Below are 14,108 nucleotides of genomic sequence, written 5' to 3'. Positions count from 1 at the left end.
ACAGTCCAGGGTTCCAGATAACTGGCCCGTACCGTCCTAGTCTAGGGCTGGGCACCCGGGACAATAGCAGACCAATATCTGCTTAATTTAAGGATATCTGACAGACAGGTTTCCTGGACCAAGGAGGCTGAATTTATTTACTAATCTTGTTAAAATTTCTTACTTAACCCATTTTAATTTTAACATCTTTATTTTATTTATGTGACAAATTCTAATGGTACAGCTCTAAAGAGTTTAAAGGGGGCATATTATGCAAAAATAAGTGCCCCTGGCCTGTCCACAATCCTCACAAGAATAAGAACACCCCCCACCACCACCACCTTTCAGAAAATGTGTGCGGAAACAAGCCATTCTCAGATTTTCCCCTCATGATGTCATTTGGGGAGTTAGCCCCGCCCCCAGGTTTGGTTGGCCCTTCACACTTTAAAGAAAGTTCTGCCCCCCTCTCTTGATCCTCTTCTCAGCTGCCAGCAAAACCACATCCATTAAGCCACACCCATTTCCTAAGAGGGGCGGAGTCAGACAGTTCAGTAAGTTTTAGACGTACAAAAATCCAATACTGAAGTTTTTTTTACAGCAACAATCTTCACAGGAATGTTTTGAGGACCTCTGAGAACAATATAACCTTGTCTTAGAGGGTAAAATATTTCGCCGTTAATGTTTGTAATGTTCTACTGATACTTTACTACTTTTGGGACCTGAAATAGTTTCAGACTTCAGAATGTTTTTATTTTTACACTTTGAACCATCAGCATAGTCATAAACAGCCCTAACATGCAGAAATCTACCTGGCCCTGTAGGGAAGCTCTGCTGCTGCTGTAGAGAACCAATAGGCTGATCTGGTGCCATGTGACCAATGTGGCGCCACAGAGCTCGGCAGTTACCACCTGCTGTTAACTTCACTAGTAGAAGACACTAGCTGAAAATCAGGGCTCCACAGGAATGGGTGATATTCAAACCTCTCTCAGATCTTACTGTGGTAAACGGTATTACCCCAAGGTGTTAAAACCTCAGAGCTCACCTGTCAGAGCGCCTGCCTCTACAGGAGCTTCATTCATTTCTGTAACAAACCCTTTAAACCCCCATGTTTAAAATGGCACTGGAAGCGGAAGTGTTGTATTCAGTCTAGAGTGGTAAAGTGAGTTAGATCAGGGCAGCGCAGTGCATTCAGTTCCTCTGTTTTCACTCTCCCTTCCTCTCAGAGGTAGAATGAGAAACTCTAAAACTATCACCATAGGATGTGGGAATGTGAAGTAACGTGGGCTGCGCTTTTAAATGCATAAAGATCAGCCACAATTCAACCAGCAGAGCCTTTCACAGGCTGATTGTAGAGACCTAAACATGCACTACAGGACTCTGATGGATGTCTGCAGCCTCTTAAATATAAAACCCCTGTCCTGGGAACATCCCCAGAGCTGCTGCCTGCTGTGGACTTCACACCCATCAAAAGTTTGAGCCTTTTTATGAGAGACAAAATCAGAGAGCTGTGGTACACAAAGAGAGATATAGCATCAGTATCTCCTGTGTAAACCTTCTGTCATCTCTGTCTGAATATTATTTTACATCCTGATGGCGGGTTTCCGTCTCTGTTCAGTCACAAACTTGTGACTCTCTCAGAATAGAAACGAAACTTTAACAACAGTCCATCTGTTCCTGGACCTTCAGCTCCTCTCACACCAATCCTCTAATCAGAGTGCCCATGTGGTTGTCATGGTGACAGGACACAGTGATCCACAGACTAGCCATCCCCCCCTGCATCACCAGAGGCTCCTTCAAACAGAGTGACAGGTGTAGTGGTGAAATCTGCGACCCTTCCTCCTTCAAATAGAGTTACATGTGCGATGGTGAAATCTGAAACCCTTCCTCCTTCAAACAGAGTTACAGGTGTGATGGTGAAATCTGTGACCCTCCTTCAGTTACAGGTGTAGTGGTGAAATCTGTGACCCTCCTTCAGTTACAGGTGTAGTGGTGAAATCTGTGACCCTTCCTCCTTCAAACAGAGTTACAGGTGCGATGGTGAAATCTGCGACCCTTCCTCCTTCAAACAGAGTTACAGGTGCAATGGTGAAATCTGCGACCCTTCCTCCTTCAAACAGAGTTACAGGTGCAATGGTGAAATCTGCGACCCTTCCTCCTTCAAACAGAGTTACAGGTGCAATGGTGAAATCTGCGACCCTTCCTCCTTCAAACAGAGTTACAGGTGCAATGGTGAAATCTGCGACCCTTCCTCCTTCAAACAGAGTTACAGGTGCGATGGTGAAATCTGCGACCCTTCCTCCTTCAAACAGAGTTACAGGTGCGATGGTGAAATCTGCGACCCTTCCTCCTTCAAACAGAGTTACAGGTGTGATGGTGAAAATTGTGACCCTTCCTCCTTCAGTTACAGGTGTAGTGGTGAAATCTACGACCCTTCCTCCTTTAGAGTCACAGGTGTGATGATGAATTCTGCGACCCTTCCTCCTTCAGAGTCACAGGTGTGATGGTGAAATCTGTGACCCTTCCTCCTTCAGTTACAGGTGCGATGGTGAAATCTGCGACCCTTCCCCCTTTAGAGTCACAGGTGTAGTGGTGACATCTGCGACCCTTCCTCCTTCAGTTACAGGTGTAGTGGTGAAATCTGCGACTCTTCCTCCTTTAGAGTCACAGGTGTAGTGGTGACATCTGTGACCCTTCCTCCCTCAAAGTCACAGGTGTAGTGGTGAAATCTGCGACCCTTCCCCCTTTAGAGTCACAGGTGTAGTGGTGACATCTGCGACCCTTCCTCCTTCAGCGTTACAGGTGTAGTGATGACATCTGCGACCCTTCCTCCTTCAAAGTCACAGGTGTAGTGGTGACATCTGCGACCCTTCCTCCTTCAGAGTTACAGGTGCAGTGGTGACATCTGCGACCCTTCCTCCTTCAGAGTTACAGGTGCAGTGGTGACATCTGTGACCCTTCCTCCTTCAGCGTTACAGGTGTAGTGATGACATCTGCGACCCTTCCTCCCTTAGAGTCACAGGTGTAGTGGTGAAATCTGCAACCCTTCCTCCTTTAGAGTCACAGGTGTAGTGGTGAAATCTGCGACCCTTCCTCCTTTAGAGTCACAGGTGTAGTGGTGAAATCTGTGACCCTTCCTCCTGATACCTCATCAGCATTCAGGGAGACAGATGAAGCGATCAGACCGGACACTTCAGCCGTGTTTCCATCAGGGGTCCGGTTTGATTCAGTTCGGTACGCTAAACCCCCAAATAGTTTGCGTTTCCACAGACATCCCTGCTCTCACTTGGCCGGGCGGGGCTGTAAAAGCATGCATGTAAAAACACAGACAGCGTGAGTCAACTGTTCCAGCTGCAGAGTTATAGAAAGGATGAGTGACAGAAATTAGTCGGGAATAAGCAGTAAACAGCTTTATTTCAGCTGAAACTGCTTTTAAAAAAATAACTACACCTTAATGATGTTAACCACTGTCAGTAAAGATCCTCAGCTGATGGAATACGTGTATAGAGACTGTTTAAGTCGTAACGCTACGTTAATATGTGAATATATCTAGTCTAGAACAGTTTATATGACAAAAGTTTAGAGCTGTACTGTGAGAATTCGCCACATTCAAAATAAAGTTAAAGTTCAGCTGGTGTTAAAATCAAGCTAAATCAAGTCAGAAATCTGGGGTGAGCTGATCTCGTTTAAAAATAGTCTGCAGCCTGAAGTTTTACGAGCCCGTTAAACAACCATAGAGTGATGTTTTCACAGTTTATCTAACGTAAGACGTAGATTATAACTAGTTACTGATGAGAATGAACTGTTCTAAGGCTTCGTATTCACAAAACTTCTGCATTATTTAGTTTCTTATCCATCGCGGATGGATCAGGCTGATGTGCGCCTTCAGCCTCTGCTTTGTGTTCTTAAATTCATCCAGCTGAACGTCAGGAAACTTGATTTGTGGTCAGGTACCAACATCCATAGACTAGGAAACAGTTTGGATCTCCGTCGAATCCAAATATTTTCCATTTAGGCAGATATTGGTCCATTTTTCTCCTGTTTTCACCTGCTTCTCACAGCAGACTTCCGTCTTTGAAGCCCGGAGGTGAGCAGCTGAGTCGCGCGCTGACGTGACGTCAGTGCAGCCCCTATTGTTGTGTGTGTAGCTCCACCTGTTTGGTACGGTTAAGTAAGATTGACACCCCTACAGAAGGGTGCCGAAAAGTGGGACGGTGCTTTTTTGGGATCCTTTCTCTATGGAAGCGACAAAAAAGCGTGCCATCCCGCACCGAACTGAACTGAACTGCTCGGTGGAAACGACCTATTCCACTCGAGCTGTGAGACAGGACACCCTTAGACTGTGAATATATCATAGAATATCAGTGATCCGCCAAAGCCCAGCCTTCAGCTCATCACAGTTCTAACTTTAAAGCGCTTCCTCTTCCTCCTCCTTTGATTCCTGGACTCTGTCCCAGAATGAGCATGTGCGCTGGAAGAGACTCTTTGATGAGGAAGAGTATCAGCCTCCTCATCAACGATAAACCCAGAGACACAGCTCAGCTGCGCAGCTTCACCCAGAGAGTACAGGTCTGCACCTGGCCCTGAGGAAGTACACGTCACCATGGCAACGTGGATTTCCTGTTACACAGTTAAGCTGATTCACCAAGCGTTACGGCATTTACAGACTTTTAGACCTTTTTCAAGACCCTTTCATATGCTCTAACTGTGCTGCATCTCTAATTTCTAACCTCTTTCATTAGGAACAGATATAAGCATGTTTACAGCTGACAATAATAAAAGACAACACAGACAGCACTTCTGATTCTGTTTGCTCTGAGCATTTAGACGATGAGAAAAACTAACTGGGTCAGGAACCATAGGTGCTGATAGAAGGTCTATTTTTTACTTTTATGGTCTAAAATAGTCTAAAACTAGAAATTCCTGTTTATAGTTCAGTACTGCAGTTAAAACTAAAATACAGCTTAAACAGCAAATATAGTAGGCCAGCATACATCTAACCCTTTATTGTATAACATTGCCCTCAGGCAGTTTTTTTGTCAGAAAATTTCCTCCTATCGTTTTCTTGTGTTCTGTGTTAAACATTATATCCCCAGAACTAATTGTTAGGGATGCACCGAAAATTCGGCCACCGAAAATTTTCGGCCGAAAATGGCCCAAAAGTGCATTTTCGGTTTTCGGCGGAAAGACTTTTATCACCGAAACAACAAGGCCGAAACACGACGTTGTGATGACGCAAGCTAAAACCGCAGTCAGCACGCGCTTGGATCAGTGGTTCTCAAATAGGGGTACACTTGAGGGCACTCCAGGGGGGTACGCAAATTTTAAAATACATGCCGGCTATTTATTTCTTTGCACGTCAGGAGTGACACGATTTTGCCAGTATATTACGTACATTCTAAAATCACATTCGTGCTGCGAATGTCTGTGGTGTGTTTTCTCTGTCCTCTGATAAACAGTGATATTTTTTGAAACTGAAAATAAAAGGAGGTTTGTCCCTCTCTGTCCTTCACTCCGTGCGTAATGCGGCACTTTTACGCACAGCCAGGCTGTCAGTGCCGTTTTTTTCATGGTTTCACTGCGCCAGCCAAGTTTGTACGAGGAGGGACTGACTTTTCATTCATTCTGTGTCAAATATGATCAATAAGAGTAATAGGGCACAGCTGAGGGTCGCGGTGAGAGGAGTTAACTCTCTCCACAGTGCACAGGCTGGCTCACCTGTTTGCATTCCAGACTGGTCAGAGGAGACATTTAACTGGTTGATCCAGAGCTTTTATAAGTCGTTTGTCTGAGGTCAGAGGAGACTGTGTTGATAAATATTTCACTAAAGTCCCGTTTGTTTAGAAACAGCTCCAGCTCTGTGAGTTTCGCTCCAACGAGTGCACATGGTGGTGGTGGTGCTGATTTTTAAGGCAGACAGAGGAACAAAAACGTCCTCCTCTCCAACACCACCTGATGTTTGATATCTCCTCATATCTGTCTGTATCAGTGCTTGTGTTTGTGCCTCTTTTTTTAGCCTGGTAGAGAGGGAGACAGGCAACAGGCAGCCCAACATGTCCACTTGAGCGCAAATGCGCTACTTAAATATCCGCAGCAATGTCACGCTGCGAAATGATGTTGCAGGTGAGGAAGCTTGCTTTGACTCGCTACAGGTTCAAATATAAATATTTTGTGTGAATAATCTGCATGAAAAAATTGCGTCTAGAGTGTAAGGACCTTAAGTTTATAAACTGGAGTTAATATTTTGTATGCTCTTAAATTTAATGACCCTAAAACCCCCTGAGTCTCCCCCATGGCAGAATGGTTTGACCCACACTGGCACATGCCTGTCAATCACTGTATTCACAACCTCTCCATTCATTAAAAGGTTTATGATTTATTTTTGTGAAGAAATGCAGATCTATAACTAAGTTCATGATTTCAGTTTGAGAAGAGAGAAGTCTTTTTATAACTTTCTTTTTGGCCAAAAAGCTTTGAGCTGTTTAGGGGCTACTTGGCTGACAAAATACTTCACAGGAGGTACATGACTGATAAAAGGTTAAGAACCACTGATTTAATGTATACATGAGTGGGGTCAAGTTAAACATTTTATTTTGTATTTTATTTTATCTTATATTGTGTATTGTTGGAATGAAGTGCTCAATAAATATTTACATAATTTTGTAATTGATTTATTCTTTGAAGCATTAATATTAATTTTTGCAATTGCAATTGATTTTAGTGAGGTTAGTACACAGTCATAACCATAAATGCAATGGTACTAATAATTGGCATAATAATTTCTTTCGGTGTTTCGGTTTTCGGTTTCGGCCAAGAATTTTCATTTCGGTGCATCCCTACTAATTGTTAGCAATAATAAAAGATGAAGAAGCAGTGGTTGTGATATTTCATAGGGGGGTGGAGCCAAAAGTGCATAGGACATGGCGCCAGAGATTGGTGAGTTAAGCACTGGTATAAGCTAAAAAAAACTAAAATAAAATATGTGCATGTGCATTAATATGTAAAGAAGAATCTTTTTTTGTTTGAAGAAATATTTGGATATTTTCTAGTTACCAAAAACTTTTCTTTTTTGGTTCGTTGCCTCAGGGTAACATTATGCAGTTAGACCTCTACGATGAGAGCAGTTTTGCTGAGGCAGCAGTTCTCAGCTCTGGACCTGAAGACGCCCCACTATGTATGTTTAGATGCTGGTCTTCTTCACTGCACCTGAATCAAACCATCAGCTAGTGGTCAATAGGGATGGGCGATATGGACTAAAAAAATGTATCACGATATTTTGCTGTATTTATTGCGATAACGATATAATTCACGATAAAAAATAGCACCATTCAACACAATCTTTTTGGCTAGGTAAATTATATCAAATTGGCTGCTGAACTACACCAGCTTCATATATATATATATAGTAGGGGTGCGAGATAACTATCAGGCCGATAGTTATCGGCCCGATAACAGGAAATTATTACGTCATTCTTATTGGTCCGATATCATTACGACGAGCCCCGATAACATATATTTTTGTCAGCACAGCAGTGCTGGCGTTTGTTTTCTTTCTCAGGAGACTACACATTCCGAAACAGCGGGTGGCGCCGCAGTACACGACCTGCTATTAAAGCATCAAAGAAGAAGAGAAAGTAGCAGCCCCTGTGCTAAAATACTAACAACACGGTGGCGTTATTCAGAATTTACAGGGAGGATAACACGACCGTGTGTGTAGAATTTGCCCTGCAAAGGTCGCAAAGAGTAGAAAGAAGTCCTCGACGGATCTTATAAGTCACTTCAGAGTCATCATCCTGACAATGTTAAAACGAAGTGGCAGCAGCCACTAGCCTCAGCCACGGGCATTAGCAGGCATTGAAAACTGCAGAAAGCTCGCCAGAGCCAAAAGGTGCACTATAATATAATAACAAAATCAGTCTGACAGTCTCCTGATCCATCACTACTTTCATAGACGTAGACCTGCCTGCTCTGTTTGATGTGGTTTCATTCAGTCTGATCCACGTTATGAATGGAAGTTAGCCACAGACCACGGTGGACTTTACATTCTTAACCTATCTCTGATATGGCTTATGTCAGTGCATATTATTAATCTTTATGTAAAACATCAGCTTGCTTTAATTCTGGCCTCAGCAAAAAAACAGACCCCCCAAATATCTCCTTTTGTTAAGCATAACAGCCTGTTATCATTTGGTTTTCTGTCAGTTGTTTGTGTATGTTGTACTTGGTACACGTTCAACTAAGAAAAGTGATCTATAGTAACAGTTATAAAGTCAGAATGGTTCTTTGTTTTTTGAAAAACATGAGTGATATTAGTTAAAATGAGTTATAAATATCTTTGCTCTCTACATATTAACCCCTTCTTACCCCCAGATGTGCATAAACACATCAAATAAACTTCTTTTGTTAGATCAACAATTGAAAAAAAATATATCCGTTATTATCAGTTATCTGCCATTAGGAGTAGGAAATTATCAGTTATTGGTATCGGTTCAGAAAAACAGTTATCGTGCATCACAAATATATAGATATATACATAAATATATCTTCATTTATATAAATATATAAATAGATATCTATTCATGTAGGGATATTTTAGTTTAAAAAAAAAAGTTGTTTCTACATTTAAGAGATTCAAAGAGAAATTTAGTTGGAAATAGTACAAAGAATGTTCCAACTTGGCACATTATCAAAAATTTCAGTGTTCGCATTAAAAATTGACGAAAAAGCAGAAAAAGGAGCCCTCTCCTGACTTTTAACAGAAAAATAGGTTCACGACCACAAAGGTAGACTAGAAGCAGGAAAGGTCAGCACTCAAAATGTCCTTTTACCGTTTGTTAAGGCATAACGGTCGCGTTTCAACACGTAGGTCTTCTTCAGTGTTGTAGACAAAGAGCAGAAGGGCACCTTATATACAGGAAGTAACATTAACAGTACAGGTACAGCCTTCAAAATAAGACTCTTGGTTTAAGCAGGGTAAAACAAAACCACTCAATGAAACCTAGCACAAAGATATAAATGTACATAAAAAATATGAGTTTAACCAGTGTACAGACTCACTAAAAGACCACTATTAGAGGGCTCAAGACAGGACTCTCCAGAAGCAAATTTGGAGAGTCGTTTATGAACGGCTCACATTAAAGAGTCGTATAGTAGAACAGGCTCGTTCATGAAAGGCTCATCATTCTTCGCTCTCTAAACCCACAAGGTTTATACTGTTAATAGAACATCAGCGTTTACATAGAAGACTGTTTAAGACTTACTGAGAATGTTTTTAGATGGTAAGAGGCTCAAGACTTCTCTAGACTCTGGTCTCCCTTCATCTGGATAGACCAGATGATAGGAGGTCTGCAGGACTGAGTATCAGTGATCTGGAAATGCTCTGATGATAACTGCAGCGTTCAGGAGTATTTAGAGCTCTACAGTTTTAACTGTTCACATTCATTCTAATGGCTGTCCTCACTTCCTGCCCCCCATGGAGCATCCATGCATCTTCAGAATCACATGACTGTAAAGAACCTGTAAGAACACGTGTAAGAATGACATCAGACTCTGCTGAATTCCTACAGATATAAAAAATATAAAAACTCAAAAACATTAAACTGACTGAAAGATCAAGACAGAATCCGTCAGCAGCCACTAAATCTAGGACCTTACAGTGTTTTCAGACTTTTGAAGGTCCTGCATTAATGAACACACTGAAGCTGCTAGCTTTTAGCACGGACACGTCTGTATTTATTCAGTGATTACTGCTCCAGTGGCATTTCTTTCTAACACAGCCTCACAGATTTCCAACAATTTTCACAACTAGGAGGCTGAAAGGATTAAACCCAGAGTACGGCTGCTAGGACGTCTACTTTAGAGAACAGATGTCACTATTGTTCTTCAGCAGAAACAAATTAAAGTTTAAATTCTGACATGCTGACGACCACAGCGGACTCCCATATCAACCACAGTGATGTCTGACCCACCCCGTCACTTCTTTAAGTAGAGCACAGCTAGAGCCTCAGGCTGAGCATACACAGGACTCCTAATGTGTTCATCTGAATGTAGGCTCAGCCTCTCTGGACCACTCTGACTCTGGTCGCCTCTGTAATTCACTTCACAGTTTTAGAATAAAAAGGACACTAAACCAGATAAATACAGCCTCTGAATAACCTTTTCAGTCAGAATGTTCCCTCATCCTCTGACAGGACTCTTGCTCACAGGGGGAGGAAACGGTCCTTTAGTCCCTGCATGGAACCACACGGCTCTTCCTGAACTTTCATGGAGATCTTCACATTGTTTCATTCTAACATTCATTTATTTATTTATGTTTTTGGTAAAGATTCCTCAGGATTAAGTTTTCTTGCTTCTGTGACTGTTAAGAGTATTTATTATGCTTTTACTTTGATAGAATTTGTGTTTTTGTTATCAGGTGAGCTTGGATGGGCGTGTACCAGGGAAGGTGACTGGGAACACACCACGAGAGCGCCAGTCTGTCTGTGAGAAAGGTTTGTTGATCATCACTGGATTGGGCTATTTTTTATTTGTACAGTCACATCTTTAGTGCTGTGTGAGATCGACTAACGCTGATTAACAGTGGTCAGTCTGCTGGTAAGTTTAGTGTCAGACAGAAGAAACTCACTGCTACAGACTTCAGCAGTCATAAACCCAGGACAGAGCTCACACAGAGGGAGACAGGAGCACTCAGGGCAACCCAGATGGTAACTGACCTCTTCTCACCACAGTCACCCCCTTACTACGCCTGGCAGGTGTGGACTAAGCCCCTGGTCAGGTCTATACACAGAACCGGCTGGGTCCCTGATAAACCAGAGAATGGCCCTGACAAACCAAAAGAATGTACCCTGACAAACCCAGATTATGGCCCCTGATAAACCTAGATTATGCCCCCTGACAAACCCAGATTATGCCCCCTGACAAACCCAGATTATGGCCCCTGATAAACCTAGATTATGGCCCCTGACAAACCCAGATTATGGCCCCTGATAAACCAGAGAATGGCCCTGACAAACCCAGAGAATGGACCCTGATAAACCCAGAGACCAGCTTCGTGTAAATCCACTGTAGCTGCATCCACTCCATCCTCTTCTCCTAAGTGGCTTCAGCAGGAGTTTATTCACTGTTTTAGCTGTTATCTGCCAACACTGCCATCATGCCAGCACTGCTGTGCATCTCTAATGACAACCCTCATCCCTACAGGGGTATTTCACTGACTCCTCAGCCCTCTCTCTCCATCATAGTTTGGTTTACATGTGAAAACTGCAGTGGCTGCAGATGTTCCTGCAGCTGTAAAACCAGCTCATTCAGCAGCAGCATCTCTGTGTGACGTAGTTGGTTTCCCTGAAGATCTAGGAACTATATCAGCTTCTAGCCTGCTCCTCTGCTACAACAATGAAGAGAAAGCGAACGGCCCAGGATATGAGAGCAGAGACCGTTACAGAGACGTTGAAAGAGTCTGATCCATCTGCCTTTACAGCATGTCGTTCACTAAAATAACATCTGACTGCAGCTCTTCATCACTGCTGGGAAATAGAAAATGCTTCGTCACTCATCAAAGATACGGCATGATGTGCTTTCTGTCTCTCCATGTGAGCTCTGTAGTAGGGCTGCGCAATACTGACCCATCATACATGATAAATGTCTACATTTATTTATCACTTAAAGGAAATAAAACATGGTCATCACTACCAGAATAATAAGCTCTGAGATGATTCTAGTAAAAATAAAACCATGTTTAAACCTGTTTGATACCACAGTATCTGAAATAGCAGTGGCGCAGTTCTAACCATCTAAACCAGTCATACTCAATGCATGGCTCTTTTGTGATGATATGTGTCTCTTTTATGTCTTAATTTGAGATATTATTCCCCAGAAAACCTTAAAAATGGACACTTTGACCTCAGAAATTACTCATTAATCAGTTTGTCTCCCACACATACAGGAGCTTTTAATGGTCATACTTCATTGTCACCCTTATTTTTCCCTATTTCCATTGCCCTCATATGCCTTTTTTTGCCCCCCCCCCCCTTTTTTTTTTACATTTTTCCCCACTTTCAATCAATTTCTGTTGCTTTTAGCCCATTTTACCACTTCTTGTAGCAACTTCTTGACCATTACTGCCACTTTTATCCCATTTTTGCCATTTTTCCATCAGTTTTCGCCACTTTTATCCTGCTATTTTGCAATTTTCCACCCATCAAGGCCGCCTTTTGCCATTGAATTTCAATTTTTCCCCATTTTCTATCAATTAAACAGCTTTTTTGCCAATTTTAGTCACTTTTCACTCATTTTTGCAGCTTTTAGACCACCTGTAACTCAGTTTTTTGTGACTTTGCACCCATTTTTGCAACTTTTCACCAAGTTTTCTCCCTTACATGCCTATTTGCCCCTTTCATCAGATTTCATATCAAATATAGTTTCTTTTCAACACTCAGCCCTATCACCACTGTTTACACCCAGCAGACTACCAACCCTGTGGCAGAGTTATTATCATAATAATACTGTTATATCATAATTATCATTATTACATATCTAGTATATTTTCGGTCCTATTGCCCAGCCCTATCACCACTGTGTTTACCCAGCAGACTGCCAACACTGTGTCAGAGTTATAATGATAATAATATTGTAATATTATAATTATCATTATTCAATGTCAGGTATGTTTTTGGTCCTATTGCCCAGCCCTATCACCACTGTGTTTACCCAGCAGACTACCAACCCTGTGGCAGAGTTAGCGTGTTAGCTGGCTAAACCAGTTCAAAATAACCATCGCCTCTCCAAACTTACCGGTGTAATAAGATGAACTGTTACCAGAACTATCTAATGTCCCATCGGTCTGCTAACCGGTTAAAGTTATGTGACGTTATTGAACGTAGCTGCCCATGAGCAGATGGGGTAACGTCATGTCGCATCCCAACTTATTTTGATTTTTCAAGTCTTGCAAAAGTCCATCAAAGACCTCATTCATTATTCTAATTCACCTATACTACAGCTCTTACGTTAATAAACACCGAAAATCAGAATACAGGAGGAGAAATCACGACCGGAATCTATTTTAGAGGGATACATTATTTGTCATAACACCGGCCCAGACTGTTTTCCATCCCAACCGCTCCGCAGACGTGAAGTTGGGACTTTTCCCGCCCCTAAAGTAGAAGAAAACTGTCTCTAAGTGACTTTAACCGACCCAGCAGCAGCCTGCTCGGTCCGCTCGGTCTCCGGTAACCTCGGTTCACTCTTACCGGCCCTAGTGGTGTCCGTGAGGTCGTGGTTGGCGGCGCTCCGCGGAAACTCCTTCAGCTTCCTGCCGCTGAGGTTCAGGCTCCCGGTGGCCGAGGCTTCGTCCAACGCCCGGTCAATGGACCGGTTCCAGGGCGCCGGACCCGCCGGACCCAGTCCGTTATTATTCCCTGCTAGCACATTCCCGGTGCCGCCGCTGCTAACGCCTCCAACCGTGAAGTTTAGTCCCGTGCTGTCCGCAGACCCCAGCAACACTGAGGCCGCCATTACACACTCCGGCTGTTAGCTCACTATGCTAACAGCTAACTCTCCCACCCTAAACTCCAGAGGAGCGCATGCGCAGAGCGGTGATCAAAGGGAAGCGGACTGGACAACAAGGAGTTATTTTTATAAACAACACATGAAAAACAAACAAAAAGAAAATACTGCACAGCAATGTAACAACACTGTGCGGTAAGTAAACTATTATTATACTTTAAAGAAATATTTTAACACTTTAGGAGTTCAAAAACACTGTACAGCACTTTAATAATATTCTACAGTAAATACAGTAATATTATCACATTTAATACAACTATCATAGAACTTTATCGGCACAACAATATTGTGCAGCAGTGTTACAACACTCTACAGTAACTACAGCAATATTATTATACTTTATAGTAGTATAATAATGCTTTACAAGTACAAAAATAATGTACAGCACTTTTAATATACTGTTAATTTACTACCGTATGTTATTATATTTAATAGGATAATTATTATATGTTAAAAGTTAAAAAAAATACTGTAAAGTAAATAAGATCATGTTATTATTATACTTTACTGAAATAATATAAAACTTCACAAGTACAACAATTCTGTTCAACACTGTTATAACAGGGTACAGC

At 42.2% G+C, this 14,108-nt stretch overlaps 1 protein-coding gene across 3 annotated transcripts in view; it reads right to left on the bottom strand.

Moving 5' to 3' along the window:
- lrch3 (leucine-rich repeats and calponin homology (CH) domain containing 3) overlaps positions 1-13,823 on the bottom strand; it is a 44,908-nt gene extending 31,085 nt beyond the window's left edge. For 2 of the 3 annotated variants that reach the window (XM_041799529.1, XM_041799519.1), the window contains exon 1: positions 13,221-13,822. In XM_041799529.1, coding sequence (XP_041655463.1) covers positions 13,221-13,485 — 265 coding nt within the window. In that variant the 5' untranslated portion in view covers positions 13,486-13,822. Of the gene's footprint in view, positions 1-13,220 lie in introns of all 3 variants that reach the window. The other variant, XM_041799509.1, reaches the window with a different exon arrangement.
- Between the last annotated feature and the right edge of the window lie 285 nt (positions 13,824-14,108).

Source organism: Cheilinus undulatus, linkage group 2 (assembly GCF_018320785.1).
Source record: "Cheilinus undulatus linkage group 2, ASM1832078v1, whole genome shotgun sequence".
NCBI classification, from domain to species: Eukaryota; Metazoa; Chordata; class Actinopteri; order Labriformes; family Labridae; genus Cheilinus; species Cheilinus undulatus.
This window is presented reverse-complemented; position numbering and strand designations above follow the sequence as displayed.